Here is a 27,090-nt window from a genome sequence, read left to right on the forward strand (position 1 = left end):
GAGACCATGTGGGATTACTAGAGGTGACATGGGCTGTGCAGTAATATAACATCGCCTGTGCGTACATTTAGGTAACACAGAGATCATGTGGGATTACTAGAGGTGACACGGGCTGTGCAGTAATATAACATTGCCTGTGCATACATTTAGGTAACACTGAGATCATGTGGGATTACTAGAGGTGACATGGGCTGTGCAGTAATATAACATCGCCTGTGCATACATTTAGGTAACACTGAGATCATGTGGGATTACTAGAGGTGACATGGGCTGTGCAGTAATATAACATTACCTGTGCGTACATTTAGGTAACACTGAGATCATGTGGGATTACTAGAGGTGACATGGGCTGTGCAGTAATATAACATCACCTGTGCATACATTTAGGTAACACTGAGATCATGTGGGATTACTAGAGGTGACATGGGCTGTGCAGTAATATAACATCACCTGTGCATACATTTAGGTAACACTGAGATCATGTGGGATTACTAGAGGTGACATGGGCTGTGCAGTAATATAACATCACCTGTGCATACATTTAGGTAACACTGAGAGATCATGTGGTATTACTAGAGGTGACATGGGCAGTGCAGTAATATAACATCGCCTGTGCATACATTTAGGTAACACTGAGATCATGTGGGATTACTAGAGGTGACATGGGCTGTGCAGTAATATAACATCGCCTGTGCATACATTTAGGCAACACTGAGATCATGTGGGATTACTAGAGGTGACATGGGCTGTGCAGTAATATAACATCGCCTGTGCATACATTTAGGTAACACAGAGATCATGTGGGATTACTAGAGATGACATGGGCTGTGCAGTAATATAACATCGCCTGTGCATACATTCAGGTAACACTGAGAGATCATGTGGGATTACTAGAGGTGACATGGGCTGTGCAGTAATATAACATCACCTGTGCATACATTTAGGTAACACTGAGATCATGTAGGATTACTAGAGGTGACATGGGCTGTGCAGTAATATAACATCGCCTGTGCATACATTTAGGTAACACTGAGATCATGTGGGATTACTAGAGGTGACATGGACTGTGCAGTAATATAACATCGCCTGTGCATACATTTAGGTAACACTGAGATCATGTGGGATTACTAGAGGTGACATGGGCTGTGCAGTAATATAACATCGCTTGTGCATACATTTAGGTAACACTGAGATCATGTGGGATTACTAGAGGTGACATGGGCTGTGCAGTAATATAACATCTCCTGTGCATACATTTAGGTAACACTGAGAGATCATGTGGGATTACTAGAGGTGACATGGGCTGTGCAGTAATATAACATCACCTGTGCATACATTTAGGTAACACTGAGATCATGTGGGATTACTAGAGATGACATGGGCTGTGCAGTAATATAACATCACCTCTGCATACATTTAGGTAACACTCAGAACATGTGGGATTACTAGAGGTGACATGGGCTGTGCAGTAATATAACATCACCTGTGCATACATTTAGGTAACACTGAGAGAACATGTGGGATTACTAGAGATGACATGGGCTGTGCAGTAATATAACATCTCCTGTGCATACATTTAGGTAACACTGAGAGAATATGTAGGATTACTAGAGGTGACATGGGCTGTGCAGTAATATAACATTTACTGTGCATACATTTAGGTAACACTAAGATCATGTGGGATTACTAGAGGTGACATGGGCTGTGCAGTAATATAACATCACCTGTGCATACATTTAGGTAACACTAAGATCATGTGGGATTACTAGAGGTGACATGGGCTGTGCAGTAATATAACATCTCCTGTGCATACATTTAGGTAACACTGAGATCATGTGGGATAACTAGAGGTGACATGGGCTGTGCAGTAATATAACATCGCCTGTGCATACATTTAGGTTACACTGAGATCATGTGGGATTACTAGAGGTGACATGGGCTGTGCAGTAATATAACATCGCCTGTGCATACATTTAGGTAACACTGAGAGACCATGTGGGATTACTAGAGGTGACATGGGCTGTGCAGTAATATAACATCTCCTGTGCATACATTTAGGTAACACTGAGAGATCATGTGGGATTACTAGAGGTGACATGGGCTGTGCAGTAATATAACATCTCCTGTGCATACATTTAGGTAACACTGAGATCATGTGGGATTACTAGAGGTGACATGGGCTGTGCAGTAATATAACATCACCTGTGCATACATTTAGGTAACACTGAGATCATGTGGGATTACTAGAGGTGACATGGGCTGTGCAGTAATATAACATTGCCTGTGCATACATTTAGGTAACACTGAGATCATGTGGGATTACTAGAGGTGACATGGGCTGTGCAGTAATATAACATCGCCTGTGCATACATTTAGATAACACTGAGACCATGTGGGATTACTAGAGGTGACATGGGCTGTGCAGTAATATAACATCGCCTGTGCGTACATTTAGGTAACACAGAGATCATGTGGGATTACTAGAGGTGACACGGGCTGTGCAGTAATATAACATTGCCTGTGCATACATTTAGGTAACACTGAGATCATGTGGGATTACTAGAGGTGACATGGGCTGTGCAGTAATATAACATTGCCTGTGCATACATTTAGGTAACACTGAGATCATGTGGGATTACTAGAGGTGACCTGGGCTGTGCAGTAATATAACATTACCTGTGCGTACATTTAGGTAACACTGAGATCATGTGGGATTACTAGAGGTGACATGGGCTGTGCAGTAATATAACATCACCTGTGCATACATTTAGGTAACACTGAGATCATGTGGGATTACTAGAGGTGACATGGGCTGTGCAGTAATACAACATCACCTGTGCATACATTTAGGTAACACTGAGATCATGTGGGATTACTAGAGGTGACATGGGCTGTGCAGTAATATAACATCACCTGTGCATACATTTAGGTAACACTGAGAGATCATGTGGTATTACTAGAGGTGACATGGGCAGTGCAGTAATATAACATCGCCTGTGCATACATTTAGGTAACACTGAGATCATGTGGGATTACTAGAGGTGACATGGGCTGTGCAGTAATATAACATCGCCTGTGCATACATTTAGGTAACACTGAGAGAACATGTGGGATTACTAGAGGTGACATGGGCTGTGCAGTAATATAACATCGCCTGTGCATACATTTAGGTAACACTGAGATCATGTGGGATTACTAGAGGTGACATGGGCTGTGCAGTAATATAACATCGCCTGTGCATACATTCAGGTAACACTGAGAGATCATGTGGGATTACTAGAGGTGACATGGGCAGTGCAGTAATATAACATCGCCTGTGCATACATTTAGGTAACGCTGAGATCATGTGGGATTACTAGAGGTGACATGGGCTGTGCAGTAATATAACATCACCTGTGCATACATTTAGGTAACACTGAGATCATGTAGGATTACTAGAGGTGACATGGGCTGTGCAGTAATATAACATCGCCTGTGCATACATTTAGGTAACACTGAGATCATGTGGGATTACTAGAGGTGACATGGACTGTGCAGTAATATAACATCGCCTGTGCATACATTTAGGTAACACTGAGATCATGTGGGATTACTAGAGGTGACATGGGCTGTGCAGTAATATAACATCGCCTGTGCATACATTTAGGTAACACTGAGATCATGTGGGATTACTAGAGGTGACATGGGCTGTGCAGTAATATAACATCTCCTGTGCATACATTTAGGTAACACTGAGAGATCATGTGGGATTACTAGAGGTGACATGGGCTGTGCAGTAATATAACATCACCTGTGCATACATTTAGGTAACACTGAGATCATGTGGGATTACTAGAGATGACATGGGCTGTGCAGTAATATAACATCACCTCTGCATACATTTAGGTAACACTCAGAACATGTGGGATTACTAGAGGTGACATGGGCTGTGCAGTAATATAACATCACCTGTGCATACATTTAGGTAACACTGAGAGAACATGTGGGATTACTAGAGATGACATGGGCTGTGCAGTAATATAACATCACCTGTGCATACATTTAGGTTACACTGAGATCATGTGGGATTACTAGAGATGACATGGGCTGTGCAGTAATATAACATCACCTCTGCATACATTTAGGTAACACTCAGAACATGTGGGATTACTAGAGGTGACATGGGCTGTGCAGTAATATAACATCGCCTGTGCATACATTTAGGTAACACTGAGATCATGTGGGATTACTAGAGGTGACATGGGCTGTGCAGTAATATAACATCGCCTGTGCATACATGTAGGTAACACTGAGAGATCATGTGGGATTACTAGAGGTGACATGGGCTGTGCAGTAATATAACATCGCCTGTGCATACATTTAGGTAACATTGAGATCATGTGGGATTACTTGAGGTGACATGGGCTGTGCAGTAATATAACATCACCTCTGCATACATTTAGGTAACACTGAGATCATGTGGGATTACTAGAGGTGACATGGGCTGTGCAGTAATATAACATCACCTGTGCATACATTTAGGTAACACTGAGATCATGTGGGATTACTAGAGGTGACACGTGCTGTGCAGTAATATAACATCACCTGTGCATACATTTAGGTAACACTGAGATCATGTGGGATTACTAGAGGTGACATGGGCTGTGCAGTAATATAACATCACCTGTGCATACATTTAGGTAACACTGAGAACATGTGGGATTACTAGAGGTGAAATGGGCTGTGCAGTAATATAACATCTCCTGTGCATACATTTAGGTAACACTGAGATCATGTGGGATTACTAGAGATGACATGGGCTGTGCAGTAATATAACATTGCCTGTGCATACATTTAGGTAACACTGAGATCATGTGGGATTACTAGAGATGACATGGGCTGTGCAGTTATATAACATCTCCTGTGCATACATTTAGGTAACACTGTGAGAGCACATCCAGTTGAAAAGGACGTGAGTGAAATCTTCCGAACTGAAGCGCCACCATTGTGCCTAAGAGGCGAATGCACAAATGTACCGAGACTGTGCGTGGCTTGAGCACTAATTGTACCAGATGACGAATAATCTGTACTTTCTGTTGTGGTAGGTAAATTCTTAGATTTACCGTATCGAGAATCATACCTAGGAATTGAAGTCGTTGAGACGGAATTAGATGTGATTTCTTGAAGTTGACAATACAACCGTGCTGAACTAGGACATTGTGCGTTAGCAACGCATGTTGGAGCAGCATCTGTTGAGAGGGAGCTTTGATGAGCAGATCGTCCAAGTACGGAACTATTATTACTCCCAGGGATCTGAGATGAGCTATCATCACAGACATCACTTTGGTGAATACCCGAAGAGCTGACGAGAAGCCAAACGGTAGAGCCTGAAACTGGTTATGGTTCTGCCGTATTGCAAAACGCAAGAACCTCTGATGAGGTGGCCAAATCGGAATGTTTCAGTACGCATCCTTGAGATCTAGCGTAATCATGAATTCCTGTGGCTCTAAACCTGCAATTACTGACTGCAGAGATTCCATCTTGAATCTGTAGTGAGTGACGTACTGATTGAGACCCTTTAAGTTCAATATTGGCCTGACGGAGCCATCCGGCTTTGGTACCACAAACAGACTGGAATAATAACCCTGACCATGTTGTTGTACAGGGACCGGAATCAAAATTGCTGAATCTAGCAGGGACTGAATGGCAATTTGCAGAACCGCCCTCTTGTCGTCCAACAGAGGCAGTCCTGTCTTGAAAAACCGCAGTGGCGGGAGACAGTCGAACTCTATTTTGTAACCTTTAACACTAAATTGCGGATCCACCCATCTGTGGATGTCTGGAACCACACCAAATGGAATGTCTGAAGGTGTGCTCCCACAATTGGAGATCTGAGATGGGCTGGGATCCCGTCATAGCACTGGCTTGTCGGTGACCTTAGCATCCTGACGACTGGTGTTGGTTTGTTGGAAACCACGTGCTCGTCTACCAGGCGTGGCTGTTCCTTTACCTCGGCCTCGAAAGGGCTGAGGTCTAAAGGATTTGAACGCCGGGCCAGAGTATTTCCGTCTAGGTACTGTTGGAGGCAATGGTAGGAAAACAGACTTTCCTCCAGTGGCCTCAGAAATCCATTTGTCCAATTCAGGACCAAACAACTTCTCACCACCATAAGGTAACACCACTATACTTCTTTTGACCTCTGCCTCTGCTTGCCAAGAACGCAGCCAGAGTGCTCGTCGTGCTGTAACTAGCGACGATGAAAGGCGAGAAGTGAGCTGACAGACGTCAGTAGAAGCTGTACATAGATACTCAGCAGCTTCACAGATTTGGTCAGCGAGAAGTATAAGGTGATCGTCATGTAAGGCAAACTCGAGTTCTGTTATCCATACCATTAGCGCCTTAGTTACCCAAATGCCAACCAACCCAGGTCTAAGCAACACTCCTGCTGCTATATACATGGATTTTAGCATAGCTTCTATTTCACGGTCTGAAGGGTCTTTAAGCGTAGTAGCAGTTGGTACTGGTATGGTTAATTTCTTCGTAACTTTTGACACAGACGAATCCACCAATGGCGAATTCTCCCATGTAGATGTCACAGACTCTGGAAACGGGTAACTGGACTTAAATCTGCGAGGTGTAGAAAACCCTGTTTAACCATCTTATTAAGAGATTCTGAAACAGGAAAACACATTGGAGATCTCTGTCGTTTAGTAAAGATGACTTCTTCATTTGTCAGAGGCTCCTCAGTTTCTGTAAACTTCAGAGACTGACGTACCGCTCTGATGAGATTATCAATATCTGGGCTGTCAAAATCTTCAGTATCTGACTGCTGGTCCACCTCGCCCTCCTCACCGTCATCTTGCGCAGTGAGGTCAGGCATAGAATCATCAGAATGCAACATAGCAGAAACTGGTAAATCATAAGACAAATTACATTTTTCCCTTCTATCCAAAATGGACTTGGACCTTTGGCAAGGCTGAGACCCCTCCGGTAGTTCTGGCAGTCTCACCCTAGACTCAGATCTTGCCGCTTTCTGCACTTGTCGAGCGGCGGGCAATTCTGATTGCAACCCAGCCATGACATCTGTTAGCATAGCCCATGGAGGGTTCGGAAATGAAACCGGCTTTGAAACCGGAGCGGAAATCGTATTCGTAGCTGAAATCACAAAACATACTGTACATGTGGTAGACCCATCCGGTAACACACTCTTACAGACATTGCAGTGAAACTACTTTTTAGTTTTTGCTGGTGCCTTACTCATTATGCAGACAATACAATATACAAAGACAGACAACTTGCACGACTCAGTAAAATAGTACTAAGGTGTGTCTATATATATATATATATATATATATATATATATATATCTGGGCAAGTGCAGTGCACACGGCCAGTATTATATGAAATCTGATCACAAATTTCCACTAACACCCCTGCGCCTCCGGTGGAGTAGTGTTGTAGGACAGTATCTTCCAAACTGAAAGAGAAACAGGATTGAACAGGAAGCATGGTTAAAATGGCCCCCATGCCATGCTTACACTAATGATCACATGTCAGGTTATAACACACATTAAAGTCTACAACCTGTAACCAACTGCATTAAAAAGCAACCCTGTTAATATAGGCTTAAAAGCCAATGTAATTATACCACAACCCCTGCAGCCTTGCCTTTCCATGTAAACATACTCTCTCCCCCCCTTTGCAGCCGCGCTGTTGTGAGAAGACTCGTCCCCCCCTCCCCACTGTACTCCGAGTACCGTCGTGAACCGGAGATCTTGAAGGGAGCCACTACGCTCCCTACCCTGTTGCCGCCATCTTCACATCGGGTCCACGCTTGCCAGGGGCCGATGACTCTTCAGCTCTGCAAGGGGTTGGCGGCATGCTGCTGGGGTGAGCGTTCCCCTGCGGCTGGCAGCGATCTATCCCCTCTGGATCTCAGTGTCCAGTCAGCGGAGATAGTGGCTCAGACCCCGCAGGGCGGACACTGCTCCCCCAATCAGTCCCTCGATGCAGGGAGGATGTTGCCAGCAGCCTCCCTGTAATAAAACAAACTCTTAAATTTTTTTACTAAAGAAGCTCAGTAGAGCTCCCCTAGCTGTGACCAGCTCCTCCGGGCACATTTTCTAAACTGGGTCTGGAGGGGGGGTCCTGGTGTGAGGAGCCAGTCCACACTGTTGGACTCTTGGAGTGCCGGTGGCTCCTGGTGGGCCCGTCTATGCCCCATGGTACTAATATGGACCCCAGCATCCTCTAGAACGTAAGAGAAAAGTGGTTTATATACAGACCGGCGTGTGCCAATAGTGACACTCTCAGGGCATGTAATACCATAGACAGATGTACTGCTAGCACACAGTATGGCTGCTGGTGACACACAGTGACATGATGTGAGGGGAGAGCAGGAGTATAATAGGGGCTGATGGTTCCTGATGTATGAGATACACCAGAGAGTGTGGGGAGGAGAATGGTCAGATCTCTGGGCTGGTAACACACAGTGACATGATGTGAGGGGGAGAGCAGGAGTATAATAGGGGCTGATGTCTCCTGATGTATGAGATACACCAGAGAGTGTGGGAGGATACTGGTCAGATATCTGGGCTGGTAACACACAGTGACATGATGTGAGGGGGAGAGCAGGAGTATAATAGGGGCTGATGGCTTCTGAAGTATGAGATACACCAGAGAGTGTGGGGAGGAGACTGGTCAGATCTCTGGGCTGGTCAGTGACATGATGTGAGGGGGAGAGCAGGAGTATAATAGGGGCTGATGACTCCTGATGTATGAGATACACCAGAGAGTGTGGGGAGGAGACTGGTCAGATCTTTGGGCTGGTAACACACAGTGACATGATGTGAGGAGGAGTATAATAGGGGCTGATGGTTCCTGATGTATGAGATACACCAGAGAGTGTGGGCCGGAGACTGGTCAGATCTATGGCTGGTAACACACAGTGACATGATGTGAGGTGGAGAGCAGGAGTATAATAGGGGCTGATGGCTTCTGACTTCCCCACTGGGAAAATACATATTCCTCATTAGTTTGTACTGACAGAGGAGGGTGTAGGATAAGAGATTCTTGTAGTGACTGAGCAAGGAGAATATGTGACTCTTTTCTGTAATAAGTGTTTATTACTCACCTGTGCTGATATCTGTAGGGATTTCCTCCTCCTTACACTGCTGATCACCCCTCACATACGTCTCTTCTTCTCCCTCTATATCTTCTGCCTTCATATCAGTCACATACGTCTGTTCTTCTCCCTCTGTATCTTCTACCTTTATATCAGTCACATACGTCTCTTCTTCTCCCTCTATATCTGCTGCCTTTATATCAGTCACATACGTCTCTTCTTCTCCCTCTACATCTTCTGCCTTTATATCAGTCACATACGTCTCTTCTTCTCCCTCTACATCTTCTGCCTTTATATCAGTCACATACGTCTCTTCTTCTCCCTCTATATCTGCTGCTTTTATATCAGTCACATACGTCTCTTCTTCTCCCTCTACATCTTCTGCCTTTATATCAGTCACATACGTCTCTTCTTCTCCCTCTACATCTTCTGCCTTTATATCAGTCACATACGTCTCTTCTTCTCTCTCTGTATCTTCTGCCTTCATATCAGTCACATACGTCTCTTCTTCTCCCTCTATATCTTCTGCCTTTATATCAGTCACATACGTCTCTTCTTCTCCCTCTGTATCTTCTGCCTTTATATCAGTCACATACGTCTCTTCTTCTCCCTCTATATCTTCTTCCTTTATATCAGTCACATACGTCTCTTCTTCTCCCTCTATATCTTCTACCTTTATATCAGTCACATACGTCTCTTCTTCTCCCTCTATAGCTTCTATTTTAATATCAGACAGACGTTCTACCTAAAAAAAAAAAAAAAAACATTATAATGACATTTGCATACAGTCAGACTAGACTGAGGTGAAACAGTATAATATCAGTGTATAAGACACACAGCTCCTCTACAGATCATATAGTGATAGTCACTTTGGTATATTGGGGAGACCCTAAATCCCACCTACCTGATCCTCCTGTGGGATCCTGTGATTCTCCTCTGTACAATCCTGGGAATACAGAGGACGGGGACATCTCTCTGGGGTATCTCTGTTACTGGGTCCATCTGTAGGAGACACACAGTGACTGAGTACAGTGTATATATGTGATTATCAGGTGATGTGCGTATATAGGAGCCCCCATACCTGCTCTCCCCTGTACAATACAGGACAGTCTCCTCTTACCGAGTGATGTGAGGGGCCAGTGATTCTCCATCATCACGTCCTTGTATAGACCCCTGTGTTCTTCCATATACTCCCCCTCCTGCATGAAGACATAGACAGTGACATCCTGACACCTTATAGGCACCTGACACACACACAGTGATACAGTCATCACCCAGACACGTCCCCCTGGTGTTACTGTATAATGTCCCATTCCCAGCAGTCACCTCTCCAGTCATCACCCAGACACATCCCCCGGTGTTACTGTATAATGCCTCATTCCCAGCAGTCACCTCTCCAGTCATCACCCAGACACATCCCCTGGTGTTACTGTATAATGTCCCATTCCCAGCCGTCACCTCTCCTGTCATCACCCAGACACATCCCCTGGTGTTACTGTATAATGTCCCATTCCCAGCAGTCATCTCTCCAGTCATCACCCAGACACATCCCCTGGTGTTACTGTATAATGTCCCATTCCCAGCAGTCACCTCTCCAGTCATCACCCAGACACGTCCCCCGGTGTTTCTGTATAATGCCCCATTCCCAGCAGTCACATCTCCAGTCATCACCCAGACACATACCCTGGTGTTACCGTATAATGTCCCATTCCCGGCAGTCACCTCTCCAGTCATCACCCAGACACGTCCCCTGGAGTTACTGTATAATGCCCCATTCCCAGCAGTCACCTCTCCAGTCATCACCCAGACACCCCCCCGGTGTTACTGTATAATGTCCCATTCCCGGCAGTCACCTCTCCAGTCATCACCCAGACACGTCCCCTGGAGTTACTGTATAATTCTCCATTCCCAGCAGTCACCTCTCCAGTCAGCAGCTGAATGATCTTGTTGGTGAGTTCCAGGATCTTCTAGTCATTGTGTCTCTCATGATTCAGTGAGTGAGGTGGAGGCACTGTGATGGGGCTCTATGTCCTGCTTAGTCCTCCTGACACAGGAGGACGGCTGCTGGGTGTCTCATACTTACAGAATGTCTTCTTCACTACTGTGTAACCCTGCGAAATGGAGAAGACATCAATATCTCTGTAAAAACTCCCAGATACCCACACCTCCCCGGTCATGTCCCTGTATTATTCCTATAGATATAAGTAACGTCACTGTGAAACTCCCAGATACGTGCACCTCCCCAGTCATGTCATATTATTATAGATATAAGTGATGTCACTATCATGCTCTTAGACCAGCTCACCTCCCCAGTCATGTCCCTGTATTATTACTATAGATATGTGATGTCACTGTTATGCTACCAGATCCCCTCACCTCCCCAGTCATGTCCCTGTATTATTTCTATAGGTATAAGTGATGTCACTGTGACACTACCTGGTCCCCCTCACCTCCCCAGTCATGTCCCTGTATTATTACTATTGATATAAGTGATGTCACTGTGACATTCCCAGATCCCCTCACCTCCCCATTCATGTCTCTGTATTAATACTATAGATATAAGTGATGTCAAAGTGACACTACCAGACTCCCTCACCTACCCAGTCATGTCCCTGTATTACTATAGATATAATTGATGTCACTGTGATGCTCCCAGATACCCTCACCTCCCCAGTCATGTCCCTGTATTATATATATATATATATATATATATGTATATAAAACGTTAGAGTGACGATCCCAGACCCTCTCACCTCCCCAGTCCTGTCCCTGTCTTATTACTATAGATATAAGTGATGTCACTGTGACACTCCCAGATCTCATCACCTTCCCAGTCAAGTCCCTGTATTATTAATATAGATATAAGTGATGTCACTGTAAAACTCCCATATCTCATCACCTCCCCAGTCAAGTTCCTGTATTATTACTATAGGTATAAGTGATATCACTGTGACATTCCAAGGTGTGTGATATACATTTGCTTCATACTGCTCCAATTATCTTCTGTTACACATGCCAGGGATATTATGGTCTCTGCTTTAATATATCCCAGAATTTAAGCAATATTTTCAATCCCCACAATTACATATAATAATAATAATAATAATAATAATAATAATAATAATAATAATAACGACACTAAAGGCTGCACCTCAGTATAAAAATAATAACATGTCTTTATTAACAGGACACCACAGATTGCTCCTCCCGTACAATAATAATAATAATAACAGGACACCACAGGCTACTTACCCTGTATAATAATAACAGGAAACCACAAGCGGCTTCTCCTGTATAATAATAATAATTACAGGACACCAAATGCTACTGCTCCCTCTGTATAATAATAATAATAATAATAATAATAATATTAATAACTGGGTTCCACAGGCTGCCCCTCCTGTATAATAATAATAATGACTGGATTCCACAGGCTGCTCCTCTTGTATTATAATAATAACAGGACACCAAAGGCTGATACTCATGTATTATAATAATAACAGGACACCAAAGGCTGCTCCCCCTGAATAATAATAATAATAACAGAACACCAGAGACTGTTCCCCCTGTATAATAATAATAACAATAACAACAACAACAACAACAACAACAACAACAAGACACCACAGGCTGCTCCCTCTGTATAAAAATAACAACAACAAGACACCACAGGCTGCTTCCCCTGTATAATAATAATAACAACAAGACACCACAGGCTGCTTCCCCTGTAAAATAATAATAATAACAACAATAGGACACCACAGGCTGTTTCCCTGTATAATAATAATAATAATAATAATAATAATAATAATAATAATAGGACACCAAAAGCTACTCCCCCTGAATAATAATAACAACAACAACAGGACACTACAGGCTGCTCCCCCTGTATAATAATAACAACAACAGGACACCACAGGTTGCTCCCCCTGTATAATAATAATAATAATAATAATAATAATAATAACAGGACACCACTGGCTGCTCCTCCTGTATAATAATAATAACAGGACACCACAGAATGCTCCTCCTGTATAATAATAATAATAATAATAATAACAATAATAATAAAATAACAGGACACCACAGATTGCTCCCCTTGTATAATAATAATAATAATAATAATAATAATAATAACAACAGGACACCACTGGCTGCTCCTCCTGTATAATAATAATATCAGGACACCACAGAATGCTCCTCCTGTATTATAATAATAATAATAATAATAATAATAATAATAATAATTGTAATAAAATAACAGGACACCACAGGCTGCTTCCCCTGTTTAATAACAGGACACAAAAAGAAATAAATCTGCACAGAATATAACAATTATTTTACAAAGAATTAGAAGTATTATCGTTAAACCAACATGAAAGCCTACTAGAATGATACATTCAGCAAACGGTTGGTGGTGCTCCCGGAAGATAGTTATGACAACTATGAAACAACAAAGTATGGTCCTTTAAAGAGAACAAAGGACCAAAAAAAGCAACTATAAGCCTTTTCCTGGGCACACTTGAAAACTTGAAAAAAAAATTGGGAAATGATGAAATTATTAAGACATAACTTTTATTAATGTATACTTTAAGAGAAGACGAGAGCTGGCATCAATAATTAAAGAACATGGGTGTTCACATGTACTAATGTACCTGTTATGGGCAGAATAATGATTTAAGTGATCTAAAATAAATAAAACCTCATCCACAAAGATAAATCATACAGATCCTCTATGATCGGATTTTTATATGAGTGAGGTCACTACCTCGAGTCCGATATACAGGTACACCACCGATTTTACGGCAACCGATGATCCGGAACCTCTTTTAATCCGGACAATTTTGATTTGTCCGGATTGAAGGGGGTTAGGGACATCCTTTAATCTGGAACATTTTCTGTGCATGGGCGTAACACGCAATGCGCGCAAGAGTCAGTGGGAACAGCTTCCACGGACACTGCAGGTGACACAGCAAGCATCAGTGGGGCTGTTATGGCGTCCACATGGGCCGAACACACAGCCTGAGCCTGATACCTGTTTTGCTTATAAACAGTTTTGCATACACTATTGTGTTTATTCATTAATTAATATACTGTAGCATATATTTTACTATTTATTGCTTTAGAAATGTTCTGAAGGTGAAAAATTAGTTTCCACCGTTAATCCGGCAAAATCGATAATCCGGCACGGCACTGGAACCGAGGATTTCCCGGAAAATCGGTAGTGTACCTGAAATCTGATAAATGCTGTAACCTGTGACCAGGTTAATGCACTGGGTCCCAAAGTGTTTTAACTGCTGGAGAGTAAAATACCTACGGTACCTAGTATTCCCTGGTGGTTCCCCATCCAGGTACTGACCAGGCCCTGCAGTGCTTGGCTTCCAAGATCAGACGAAAATACAAACTCCCTCTCCCACCAGCCCAGGAAGAGGTTGGCGTACATCGGGGCACAAGCTGCCCCCATCGCTGTTCCTCTTACCTGGGTGTAGAAGAGGTTGTTGGTAGTGAAATAGTTCTTGTTTAATACACATTGAAGAAGTTGTAACAGAAATTGGTGAAAATCATCCATTCCCCGCATTCTCAGAAAGTATTCTACCGCTTGGATGCCAAGGTCATGTTTGATGCTTGTATATAACGCCTCAACATCAAGGCTCATGAGCAGATGTGTTTCTTCCAAATGTATATCACTTTTCTTTCTGAGGATATCAGTTGTATCACTGGTATATGATGGGAGTTCCAAAACGTAGTCCCTAAGATGTGTGTCCAAAAATGTGCAGGCTCTTTCTAGTAGGCCGCCGTTTCCTGAGACTATGGGCCGACCAGGGGGGTCCCGGAGATCCTTGTGGACCTTTGTTAAAAGGTCAAATGTAGGTACTCGAGGATTATCTACCGTTAGATAGTCCTGCTCTGACTTGGTTATAGTGCCTTCGTGATATGCCCTGTTTATGATATTCATATAGAGTTTAGTGTACCTTTCTGTAGGGTCAAAAATACTCTTCTGGTAGCATGATTGGTCATCCAGTTGTTTCTTGGCTTGTTTGAGATATAATTCTGTTGGCCAGATCACAACATTTCCTCCTTTATCCGACGGTTTCAGAACTACGTCGGTCCAGGTTTTGATCTCCTGGAGCGTCCTCCATTCATTCGGTGTCAGATTATCTGCAGGGTGACAGTATTTCTTATTCAGATATAATCTGTCCAGATCCCGAGTAACCAAGTTCGGGAAAACTTTAACCTCTGGGCATAAGGAATCCTTGGGAAAAAAGATATATTTTTTCTTCAGCAAGGGTCTCGTTTGTTGTGTAGTGGGAATTGATTCATTAGGGTCAGCAAGTTCCTCCAATGTCGCCAGAGCTAGCCTTTCTTGTGACGATAGATTTTCCAAGTCAGAGGAGGATTCAGATGTTCCTGTTCTCTCTGTAAAAATTTTTGTTAATAATAATTTCCGTGCAAAAAGTTGTAATTTCTGGTTTGCTCACTGTACTAGATTCAGGTCTTCATCTCTTACCCATCCTACATATCTAACTCTTTCCCCCCCACACTTTTTCAGAATCCCCTAATTATCCATTTTGGTAATTAATTTTTATTATCTATCTTTTTTCCTTTTTCCCCTCCTCCTTTTCTCCCCCCTAACAACCCCCTCCCCCCCCCCCCACCTTTCCCTTTCTTTCCCCCCACCCCCTTTTTCCCAAACCCCCCCCTGTAGGTACATCACACCTACAATTCCTCCGGATTTAATATAAATAACAATATCTTGCTCCTAATAAATGACACCTAATCTGACATGTATTCATAACCTGCAATCCCTGTAATTGATACTTTTCACTTTATACTCACCATACAAAAAAATTTTTTATTTTATCTCATATTTCCCCCTTTTTTATTTTATTAATTTTTTCCTTTTTAAGTTGTATTTTTTATTCTTATTTCATATATATTAATTTTCAATATAGGATTTACTATCCTCATTTTCTGTTCTCCAAACTTAATCAGTTTAGCTGGATAACAATTTAATTATACTCTTAATGATATACTGCTTAATCAATTAGTTCTAACTTGTTGAAATCTATTCTCAACCTCAGGTGATGTAGCTAACTTAGATGCTTTCCCTACCTCTCCCACTAAGTGATAGGCTGCGCCCTTACATAAATACTGGCAGTGGGGAACTCCGAGAGCAGGCGATCATGTGATCAAGCTCTCGGAGCAAAACGTGCGTCACTTCTGGTTCCAGCGCCCGAACTTCCGGTCGCATGGACCGCAGCCGCCGGTGCCTCACTCCTCGATTCCTGCACTGTCCACCAGTCTGAGGGTCTCCTGAACAGGTTGGGTAAGGAAACGGGTTCTCCTTGCCCAAACCACAGCTCCCCCGTATTCTCCCATAAGGTCCACCATATGCTTCCTTGGCTAACAGGTGAAAGCTGATTATCTCCTGTTATGTAATGTATTTAGACTCTTATATTTTTTGTGCATAACATCTCTTTTTTGGTGCATGATTACTGGGTAAGGGGTGAGAAAGAGGCTGCAACTGTAATTACTATACTAAAACCAATATCAGAGAATGAATTGTACTGTAGACACTTTTTTTTATTATTGTTTTGATTATTGTGGGCTATTTGAGAGCATAACTGCAATAGAGTTTGAGTTTGGGAATCCTAACCCCAAGACCCCACAGTCATTATTACTGCCTCAAATCACCACTGACTAGATCCCTCAGCAACAATCTAGCAATTTATTGTATCAACTTATTGCACAAATATAACCTGGTATTTATTCTGTGATTGTCATTCTGGGTCCCAATACAATCGGTCAACGGTGCGCCTAGGAGACAGACTTAACTACGGTCAGACCGCACTGAGTATGCCCAAACTCGTCTGATCTTGGAAGCCAAGCACTGCAGGGCCTGGTCAGTACCTGGATGGGGAACCACCAGGGAATACTAGGTACCGTAGGTATTTTACTCTCCAGCAGTTAAAACACTTTGGGGCCCAGTGCATTAACCTGGTCACAGGTTACAGCATTTATCAGATTATATCGGACTCGAGGTAGTGACCTCACTCATATAAAAATCAGATCATAGAGGATCTGTATGATTTATCTTTGTGAAGGAGGTTTTATTTATTTTCGATCACTTAAATCATTATTCTGCCCATAACAGGTACATTAGTACACGTGAACACCCATGTTCTTTAATTATTGATGCCAGCTCTCGTCTTCTCTTAAAGTATACATTAATAAAAGTTATGTCTTAATAATTTCATCATTTCCAAAACATTTTTTCAAGTTTTCAAGTGTGCCCAGGAAAAGGCTTATAGTTGCTTTTTTTTTGGTCCTTTGTTCTCTTTGAAGGACCATACTTTGTTGTTTCATAATAACAGGACACCACAGGCTACTCCCCCTGTATAACAATAATAACAGGACACCACAGGCTACTCCCCCTGTATAACAATAATAACAGGACACCACAGGCTGCTCCCCCTGTATTATAATAATAATAATAATAATAACAACAACAACAACTGGACACTACAGGCTGCTCCCCCTGTATAATAACAACAACAACTGTACACCACAGGCTGCTCCCCCTGTATAATAACAACAACAACTGTACACCACAGGTTGCTGCCCCGGTAAAATAATAACAGGACACCACAGGCTGCTCCCCCTGTATAATAACAATAATAACAGTACACCACAGGCTGCTCCTCCTGTATAATAATAATAATAATAATAATAACAGGGCACCACAGGCTGCTCCTCCAGTATAATATTAATAACAGGAAACCACAGGCTACACCCCCTGTCTAAGAATAATAATAACATCAATACACCACAGGCTGCTCCCCCTGTATATTAATAATAACAGGGCACCACAGGCTGCTCCCCCTGTATATTAATAATAACAGGACACCACAGGCTGCTCCCCCTGTATAGTAAGACGCCATTACCTGATCTCCACGGACACTGGGAGGCTGCAGCAGTCGATGAAAACTCACTTCCTGTATGTGGAACGCACAGTCCGGAAGTAAGGTGGAACGCACAGGCCGAAAGTAGTGTATGATTGGCAACGGCTGCTACCTGGTTACTGGCCCCTCCCCTCCTCTGCACCACCCACAGCCCAGCCCTCTGTAATCCTTCTTACCATACATGTCCTCAGTGCAGGAGGCCGGCGGCCATTTTCCTGTAGACCAGTTCGGCAGCAGCAATAGGTTCCCTGGCCGTGTAGTGACGTCAGGAGCGGCGGCCATTTTCCCCTGGTCTGAGCTCCGTCTACCTTCTATCATTCCCACAAGGCAGCAGGAGCAGAGAGCAGCCATTGCTGTGTCTGGCAGCAGGTAATGATATTATTATTATTATTCTATAGGCTGAGCAGCTCTGGTGTCAGGTTCTGTACTACAGGGGGAGCAGCCTCTGGTGCCTTGTTATAGTGCAGCTGGAGCAGCCTCTGGTGCTGCATTATCCCTGTACAGGTGGCTGACACTCTAGTGTCCTATTACTGTAATACAGGTGGCGCAGACCCCGCCGTTACCGTAATACAGGTGGCGCAGACCCCGCCGTTACCGTAATACAGGTAGAGCAGACCCCGCCGTTACCGTAATACAGATGGCGCAGACCCCGCCGTTACCGTAATACAGGTGGCGCAGACCCCGCCGTTACCGTAATACAGGTGGCGCAGACCCCGCTGTTACCGTAATACTGGTGGCGCAGACCCCGCCGTTACCGTAATACAGGTGGTGCAGACCCCGCCGTTACCGTAATACAGGTAGAGCAGACCTCGCCGTTACCGTAATACAGATGGCGCAGACCCCGCCGTTACCGTAATACAGGTGGCGCAGACCCCGCCGTTACCGTAATACAGGTGGCGCAGAGCTCGCTGTTACAGTAATACAGGTGGCGCAGACCCCGCCGCTGCCGTAATACAGGTGGCGCAGACCACGCCGTTCCCGTGATGAAGGTGGCGCAGACCGTGCCGTTACCGTAATACAGGTGGCGCAGACTGTGCCGTTACCGTAATACAGGTGGCGCAGACCCCACTTTTACCGTAATACAGGTGGCGCAGACCCCGCTTTTACCGTAATACAGGTGGCGCAGAGCTCGCTGTTACAGTAATACAGGTGGCGAAGACCCCGCCGCTGCCGTAATACAGGTGGCGCAGACCACGCCGTTCCCGTGATGAAGGTGGCGCAGACCGTGCCGTTACCGTAATACAGGTGGCGCAGACTGTGCCGTTACCGTAATACAGGTGGCGCAGACCCCGCCGGTACCGTAATACAGGTGGCGCAGAATCCGCCGTTTTCGTAATACAGGTGGCGCAGACCCTGTCGTTACCGTAATACAGGTGGCGCAAGACCCAGCCATTACCGTAATACAAGTGGCGCAGACTCCGTCGTTACCGTAATACAGGTGGCGCAGATCCCGCCATTACAGTATTACAGGTGGCACAGACCTCACCGTTACCATAATACAGATGGCGCAGACCCCGTCGTTACCGTAATACAGGTGGCACAAGACCCAGCCATTACCGTAATACAAGTGGTACAAGACCACACTGTTACCGTAACACAGGTGGCGCAGACCCCGCCATTACCGTAATACAGGTGGTACAGACCCTGCCGTTACCGTAATACAGGAGGCGCAGACCCCGCCGTTACCGTATTACAGGTGGCACAGATCCCACCGTTACCGTAATTCTATATACGGGACATTACAGGTGTTGTGTCCTGTGGCATTGTGCTGTACAGGGGGAGCGGCCTGTATTGTCATAATATACAGGGATAACATTTTGTCTTGTCATAGTATACAGGAGGAGCAGCCTGTGTTGCAATAATATACAGGGGTAGCATTCTGTGTTGTCATAATAGACAGGAGGAGCAGCCTGTGACATCCTACTCTACAGGAGGAGGAGCCTATGGTGTCCTGTTGTTGTTGTTGTTGTTATTATTATTATTATACAGGAGGAACAGCCTGTGGTATCCTGTTATTATACGGAGGGAGCGACCTGTGGTGTTCAGTTATTTATTATTATTATTATACAGGGGAAGCAGCCTGTGGTGTTCTATTATTATTATTATTATTATTATTATTATTATTATACAGGCAGAGCAGCATGTGGTGTCCTGTTATTATACAGGAGGAGCAGCCTGTGGTGTCCTGTTGTTATTATTATACAGGGGAAGCATTATTATTATTATTATTATTATTATACAGGGGGAGTAGCCTGTGGTGTGCAGTTATTGTTGTTATTATTATTATTATAATACAGGAGGAGTAGCCTTTGTTGTCCTATTATTAATATTATAAAGAAGGAGTAGCTAGTCGTGTCCACTTATTATTATACAGAGGCAGCAGCCTGTGGTGTTTTGTCATCATTATTATTATTATTATTATTATTATTATTATTATTATACAGAAGGGAGCGGCCTGTTGTGTCCTATTATTATTATTTTTTTGCAGATGGAGCAGCCTGTGGTGTCATTTTATTATTATTTGAAAGGAAGAGTAGAATGGGGGTTCCTGTTGTTGTTATTAGTATAATACAGGGGGAGCAGGTTTTTGTGTATGGTTATTATTATACAGGGACAGCAGCTTGTGGTGTCCTGGTATTATTATTATTATTATTATTATTATACATTGGGAGTGGTGGTGATATCACAGTGACATCACTTATATCTATAGTAATAATACAGGGACATGACTGGGGAGGTGAGGGGATCTGGGGGTGTCACAGTGAAATCACATATCTATAGTAATAATACAGGGACATGACTGGGGAGGTGAGGGGACGTTGGAATAACACAGTGATTTCACTTATATCTACAGTAATAATACAGGGACATGACAGGGGAGGTGAGGGGATCTGGGAGCATCACAGTGACATCACTTATATCTATAGTAATAATACAGGGACAAGACTGGGGAGGTGAGAGGATCTGGGAGAGTCACAGTGACATCACTTATATCTTTATTAGTAATACATGGACATGACTGGGGAGGTGAGGGGATCTGGGAGAGTCACAGTTACATAACTTATCTGTAGTAATAGTACAGGGATAGTGTTCACTCCAGAAATAGTGTTAGGCAGTGCCCTGGACTGCAGTGGCATATGTGTGCGCGCACGGCAAAGTCACGCGCGCATCCGAAAAGGTTCGTTGGCATGTAAAATAGGGTTCGTGGCCATAAAACATCATTTAAGTGGGTGGTGCAGCCCACAGACGTTACTGCAGGGGATGTGGGCGGCCGGCAGCGTCACTGTTGGAAACGTTCCCAGCACCTACGATGTGCTGGGCTTTCCCCAAGCTCTCTCCACTAGCATGAATGGATGCCGTGCGCACGCGCAAGGCATCTTTACATGCTGAGAAGGCAGGAAGCTGACAGCAGTTTTATCAGGATGCCGCAGAAAGGGCAGGACGGATTTTGCCCTTAAAAAATCGGGCAGGGCGTGGCGCCCAGCTAAAACAGCCTATCTTGAACACTAAGGGACATGACTGGGGAGGTGAGGGGATCTCAGAGTGTCACAGTAGCATAATTTATATCTCTAGTAATAATACATAGATTTGACTGGGGAGTTTAGGGGATCTGGGAGCATCATAGTGACATACCTTATACAGGGACATGACAGGGGAGGTGAGGGGGTTTGGGAATGTGACAGTGACATCAGTTATAGATATAGTAATAATACAGGGACATGACTGGGAAGGTGAGGGCATCTGAGAATGTCACAGTGACATCACTTATATCTCTAGTAATAATACAGGGACATAACTGGGGGGTGAGGGGGATCTGGGAGCGTCACAGGGACATCACTTATATCTCTAATAATAATACAGGGACGTGACTGGAGAGGAGAGGGGATCTGGTAGCGTCACAGTGACACCACTTATATCTATAATAATAATGGGACATGACTGGGGGGTGAGGGGGTCTGGAAGTGTTACACTTACATTACATATCTATATTAATAATACAGGGACATGACTGGGAAAGTGAGGGGATCTGGTAGTGTCACAGTGACATCACTAATATCTATAGTAATAATACAGGGACATGACTGGGGGGGTGAGGGGATCTGGGAGTGTCACAGTGACATCACTAATATCTATAGTAATAATACAGGGACATGACTGGGGGGGTGAGGGGATCTGGGAGTGTCACAGTGACATCACTAATATCTATAGTAATAATACAGGGACATGACTGTGGAGGTGAGGGGATCTGGGAGTGTCACAGTGACGTCACTTATATCTAGTAATAATACAGGGACATGACTGGGTAGGCGAGGGGGATCTGGGAGCATCACAATAACATCACTTATATCTATAGTAATAATACAGGGACATGACTGGGGAGGTGAGAGGATCTGGGAGCGTCACAGTGACATTACTTATATCTATAGTAATACAGGGACATGACTGGGGAGGTGAGGGGATCTGGGAGCGTCACAGTGACATTACTTATATCTATAGTAATACAGGGACATGACTGTGGAGGTGAGGGGATCTGGGAGTGTCACTGTGACATCACTTATATCTATAGTAATAATACAGGGACATGACTGGGGAGGTGAGGGGATCTGGGAGTGTTACAGTGACGTCACTTATATCTAGTAATAATACAGGGACATGACTGGGTAGGCGAGGGGGATCTGGGAGCATCACAATAACATCACTTATATCTATAGTAATAATACAGGGACATGACTGGGGAGGTGAGAGGATCTGGGAGCGTCACAGTGACATTACTTATATCTATAGTAATACAGGGACATGACTGGGGAGGTTAGGGGATCTGGGAGCGTCACAGTGACATCACTTATTTATTTTTCATCCACTAGGGGGCACTGTAGTACTCTTGGGATATGGACAGTGTGTTAGCAGATATAGGCACATTTAAATATTTAAATGTGTAACCCTCTTCCCCCCTCCATACTTCCAAGATGCCCCAGTGTTTTTTTTTTTGCCTTCATCAGGGAAGGTCACAACCGGGAGTCATTGCAGGGTTTACTTTTACTTTTTCTAAATATTTTTTCTTGTATCAATCACACTCCCTCCCAGCTTATTAAGAAGCGTGGGTCCGGGAGTGTGTGCTGCTGTTGTGCAGCGAAGGCTTGTTGGTGCTTAGACAGAGAAGACCCGCTATAGACCTTCATCAGCGTTAGCTGATTCAGCCATGGCTGCAGGAGCTGATGGAGCTTAGAGAGAAGCCCCGTCAGAACCTCCCCATTACACTGAGGTAAGGAGCGGGTGGTCAGCTTATGCTGCCGCCGCTCTGTTGGACCTGTTTGTTGCTGTGATTGTGGGGCAGTTAGCTCCTGCTGCCGCCCCTCCATGTGCGGGGAAAGTGTTTTAACACTTTCCCACGAGCTGCTTACTAAGGTATAGCTTTACTGGCTCAATCTCCCCCGCTCCCTGGCTCCCACCAGCGGTCAGACACATACTGCCACTGGGCTCCTGTGTCGCTCCACACCAGCCTGCTCCCTGGCACCAGGCAGCACAGCTCCAAACAGCCCTCTACAATCTGCCCCTCTAGACAACTGGGAAGCGGCTCCCAGCAGCGGTCACATAATGCTGCAGCTGGGCACCTGTCAGGCTACACCTCGTGGCTCCAGAGAAGCGGCTCCCGGCAGCGCGGCTCCCAGCAGCAGACAGATCACACTGCCGCCGCTGGACGCCCGTCCCATCACACATCTACCCCGCTCTCTGGCTTCCACCAGCATACAGACCACGGTGGGTAGCTGCTGCAGGGCACCGCCACTCAGAGCCGGCGCTTGGTATATAATGCGTGAGGGTGTGGGTGGAAGAAGCTAGGCGCGGCTCACTGCTTTAAGCATTGGGGGAGGTCATGGCGGTCCCTAGTTCAGCGGTTCACCTAAATACAAGGGATGGTGGCCAGGGCTATAAGGGACAGAACAGGCTATTAAGCCTAGGTTATGAGTGCTTTTGGGGGTACATAGGTTATAGTCAGATGCACATGCTGGGACGCCATTTTCACACAAAGGTTACACACCTACTTCCTGCTTCTTCCTACAGCAATATGTCAGTCCTACAACACACGGCCACTGGAGGGGGCAGGGGTGTTTAGTAGGTGGCACAGTGACCATCATAGATTTCCTCTATAATACAGTGCGGTGCACGTGGTATTATAGACGCTACAGTTATTATCACTGAGTTGTGCGGACGTTGTCTCACTGTATTATTGTCTGTCTGCATGACAATATGAGAAACAGCAGCTTGTCTGTGATAACTGTGAGAATGCCTGATTTGCAGTCAGAGTTGTCCGCTGCATGAAAAGACCATGAGGCGGCTAAGTCTGATTCATGGATAAAACCGTGTGAGCAGCCAATGTGGGCTCGGGATGTTTCTAGAACTTTGCTGGGTTACAAAGTCCATGTGTAGTTCAATTTCTAAGACTGGTCATCGTTTGTCTCATAATTACATTCTGATGATTCAGTGTCACATCTGATATCTCAGCATTGGGTCAGGAGTCAGATAGTGAGGTCACTAATAGCCCGAGCTATGATGATCTCATTAGAGCGGTACGCCAGCTGCTAGGTTACACTGAAACATATGAGGTTTTATTGCTAGCAGACTATGGGCGACTGTGTGTTTTTCTTATTCATATCTCTGAATAAGCATTTAATAGAAGCATGGCTAAATCCAGTTAAACACTTTTCTGGGACAAAGCGATTTCTGTCTAAATATCTTTTCCCACAGGGTATGACAACTAAATCGCCATCGGTGGAGTCTTCAGTTTCTAAACTTTCACTAAAATTGACTATTCCAGTCCCAGGTGCAGCTACGCTTAAAGACCCCTTGGAGAGTAAGCTGGAGGCCATGCTAAAGTCCATGTATACAGCAACAGGGGTGATGCTTACACCTGTTTGAGTTGGAGTTTGGGTTAACAAGGCTGTAGTTGCATGGGTGAAACAGCTCAGGTTAGGCCTACAACGGGGTTTTTCCTCAGACCAGCTTATATTTCTTACCGATCACATTCGTGAATTGGTTGAGTATTTAGGTACGGCTTCGTTGGACGTTGGACAAGTTTGTTCTCGGCTTGCAGCCTGACAGATGCTGTGGTTGCGTTCTTGACAGGCCGAGGCAGAGTCAAAATGAGGAATAGGGGCGTTGCCTTCTACTGATGTTATTTGGTCCTGAATTGGACAAATGGAACTCTCAGTCAACGGGGGAGGGGGATCTGTTTTCCTGCCATCACCTGCACCAGTTCCTAAAAGGAAATATGCTGGACCAGCGTTCAAATCTTTTAGACCTCAGTCCTTTCGAGGCTGGGCTAGAGTAACAACCATGCAGAGGGACGTGGTTTTCAACAAACCACTAACCGTCGTCAGGACACAAAGGCCGTTGACAAGCCAGTGGCATGACGTGCTTCCAGCCCATCTCAGCTCTTCATTTGTGGGAGCACGCCTTCAGATGTTTCACTTCGCGTGGTTTCAGACATCACAGATGGGTGGATCCGCAATTTTGTTTTCAAAGGTTTCATTAAGTTTGATTGTCTACCACTGATGCGGTGTTTCAAGACAGGTCTGCCTGTGTCAGCAGACAAGTGGGCAGGTCTGCAGACCGCTATTCAGTCTCTCGTACATTCAGCAGTTTTGGTTCAGGTTCCAGTACACCAACAAGGTCAAGGGTTTTATTCCAATTTTTTTTGTAGTACCAAAGCCGGATGGCTCGGTCACACACATATGGAACCTAAAGGGGTTCAATCGGTACGTCACTTACTACACATTCAAGATGGAATCCGTACGGTCAGTGATTGCAGGTTTAGAACCACAGCAATTCATGATTTTGCGGGATCTCAAGGATGCGTACTTACACATTCCAATTTGGCACCACATCCGCATCTGGCGTACTTAAGTTTGCAGTACGACTAGCGCCTCGGGTATTCACAAAGGTGATGTCTGTGATGATAGTTCATCTCAGATCCCTGGGAGTGATAATCGTTCCGTACTTAGATGACCTTCTCATCAAGGCTTCGTCTCAACAAATACTTCATAAACATGCCTTACTGTTGTACAGTGTACTAGTTCAGTACGGTTGGATTGTCAACTTTAAAAACAAAAAAAATCAAGTCGTGTCTCGTGTCAAAGAATTAAATTTTAGGAATGATTCTGATTACGGTGGATCAACGCATTTACCTGCCACAACAGAAGGTACATGCTATTCATCATCCAGTACTGCTAGTGCTCAAACCACGGACAGTCTCGGTGCATTTGTACTTGCGACTGGTAAGACAGATGGGAGCATCTTTCAAAACACTCCAGTTCGGAAGATTTCACTCACGTCCCGTTCAACTGGATCTTCTCACATAGTGATCCGGCTCTCGTCTACAAATTCATCAGATGGTTCGCTTGTCTCCAGGACAATATCATGTTGTGATGTGCGGCCCAATTGAGGATTCGAGCAACCTCTCGCATGGCCATGCGACTTTGAGTCCATCCCCTTTTTGTTGATGTATGCGACTTCTGCTGCGTTGTCCAGCTGAACCTGAACAGTGTGAAACAGATATCAGTCAGTGCAGTGCGGTGCTGTGATATGTGGCAGCACGCAATACAGACAGCACTAGCTTTCTGACATATGTCCGCGGCGTCTGGTAACAGAGACTAGGATCATGCCTGCTGTGTATTACAGGACCCTAAATGCCAGTACTGTCAGTACAGAGGAGCATATAATTGTCCTATGCTATCACTACACTTATGTAATAGCTCTGGAATTGCCCTATAATCTATATAGACATGAGGGATGTGGAACGTAATATTGGTATGAGTATAATACAGATATAATTTGATATCCGCTGAGTACGGAGGCATTACATCTTTTGAGGGGCATATAATATATAAACACATAATAAATCAAGTAAGGGAATATGATCTGATCCCTTTCTGAATGGTTTATGTATGATCAACGTGCAATTTTGCTATTAAAAAGGTTGCATACTACAATTAATAACGTTACACGCATGTATATATACATATGAAG

At 44.4% G+C, this 27,090-nt stretch overlaps 2 protein-coding genes and 1 pseudogene across 2 annotated transcripts in view; 2 read left to right on the forward strand and 1 right to left on the reverse strand.

Annotated features, from left to right (window-relative positions):
• The window catches only part of LOC134984645 (uncharacterized), a 475,458-nt gene that overhangs the window by 295,285 nt on the left and 153,083 nt on the right, over positions 1-27,090 (reverse strand). The window contains exons 5-6 of the mRNA XM_063950187.1: positions 10,004-10,105; positions 9,113-9,844 (exon numbers count right to left, since the gene is read on the reverse strand). Coding sequence (XP_063806257.1) covers positions 9,113-9,844; positions 10,004-10,105 — 834 coding nt within the window. The remainder of the gene's footprint in view (positions 1-9,112; positions 9,845-10,003; positions 10,106-27,090) is intronic.
• LOC134984648 (5S ribosomal RNA) lies at positions 16,937-17,055 on the forward strand (annotated as a pseudogene).
• The window catches only part of LOC134984624 (oocyte zinc finger protein XlCOF22-like), a 59,384-nt gene continuing 50,662 nt past the window's right edge, over positions 18,369-27,090 (forward strand). The window contains exon 1 of the mRNA XM_063950169.1: positions 18,369-18,435. The gene's annotated coding sequence lies outside the window, so the exon portion shown is untranslated. The remainder of the gene's footprint in view (positions 18,436-27,090) is intronic.

Source organism: Pseudophryne corroboree, assembly GCF_028390025.1.
Source record: "Pseudophryne corroboree isolate aPseCor3 chromosome 3 unlocalized genomic scaffold, aPseCor3.hap2 SUPER_3_unloc_7, whole genome shotgun sequence".
In the NCBI taxonomy this organism is placed as follows: Eukaryota; Metazoa; Chordata; class Amphibia; order Anura; family Myobatrachidae; genus Pseudophryne; species Pseudophryne corroboree.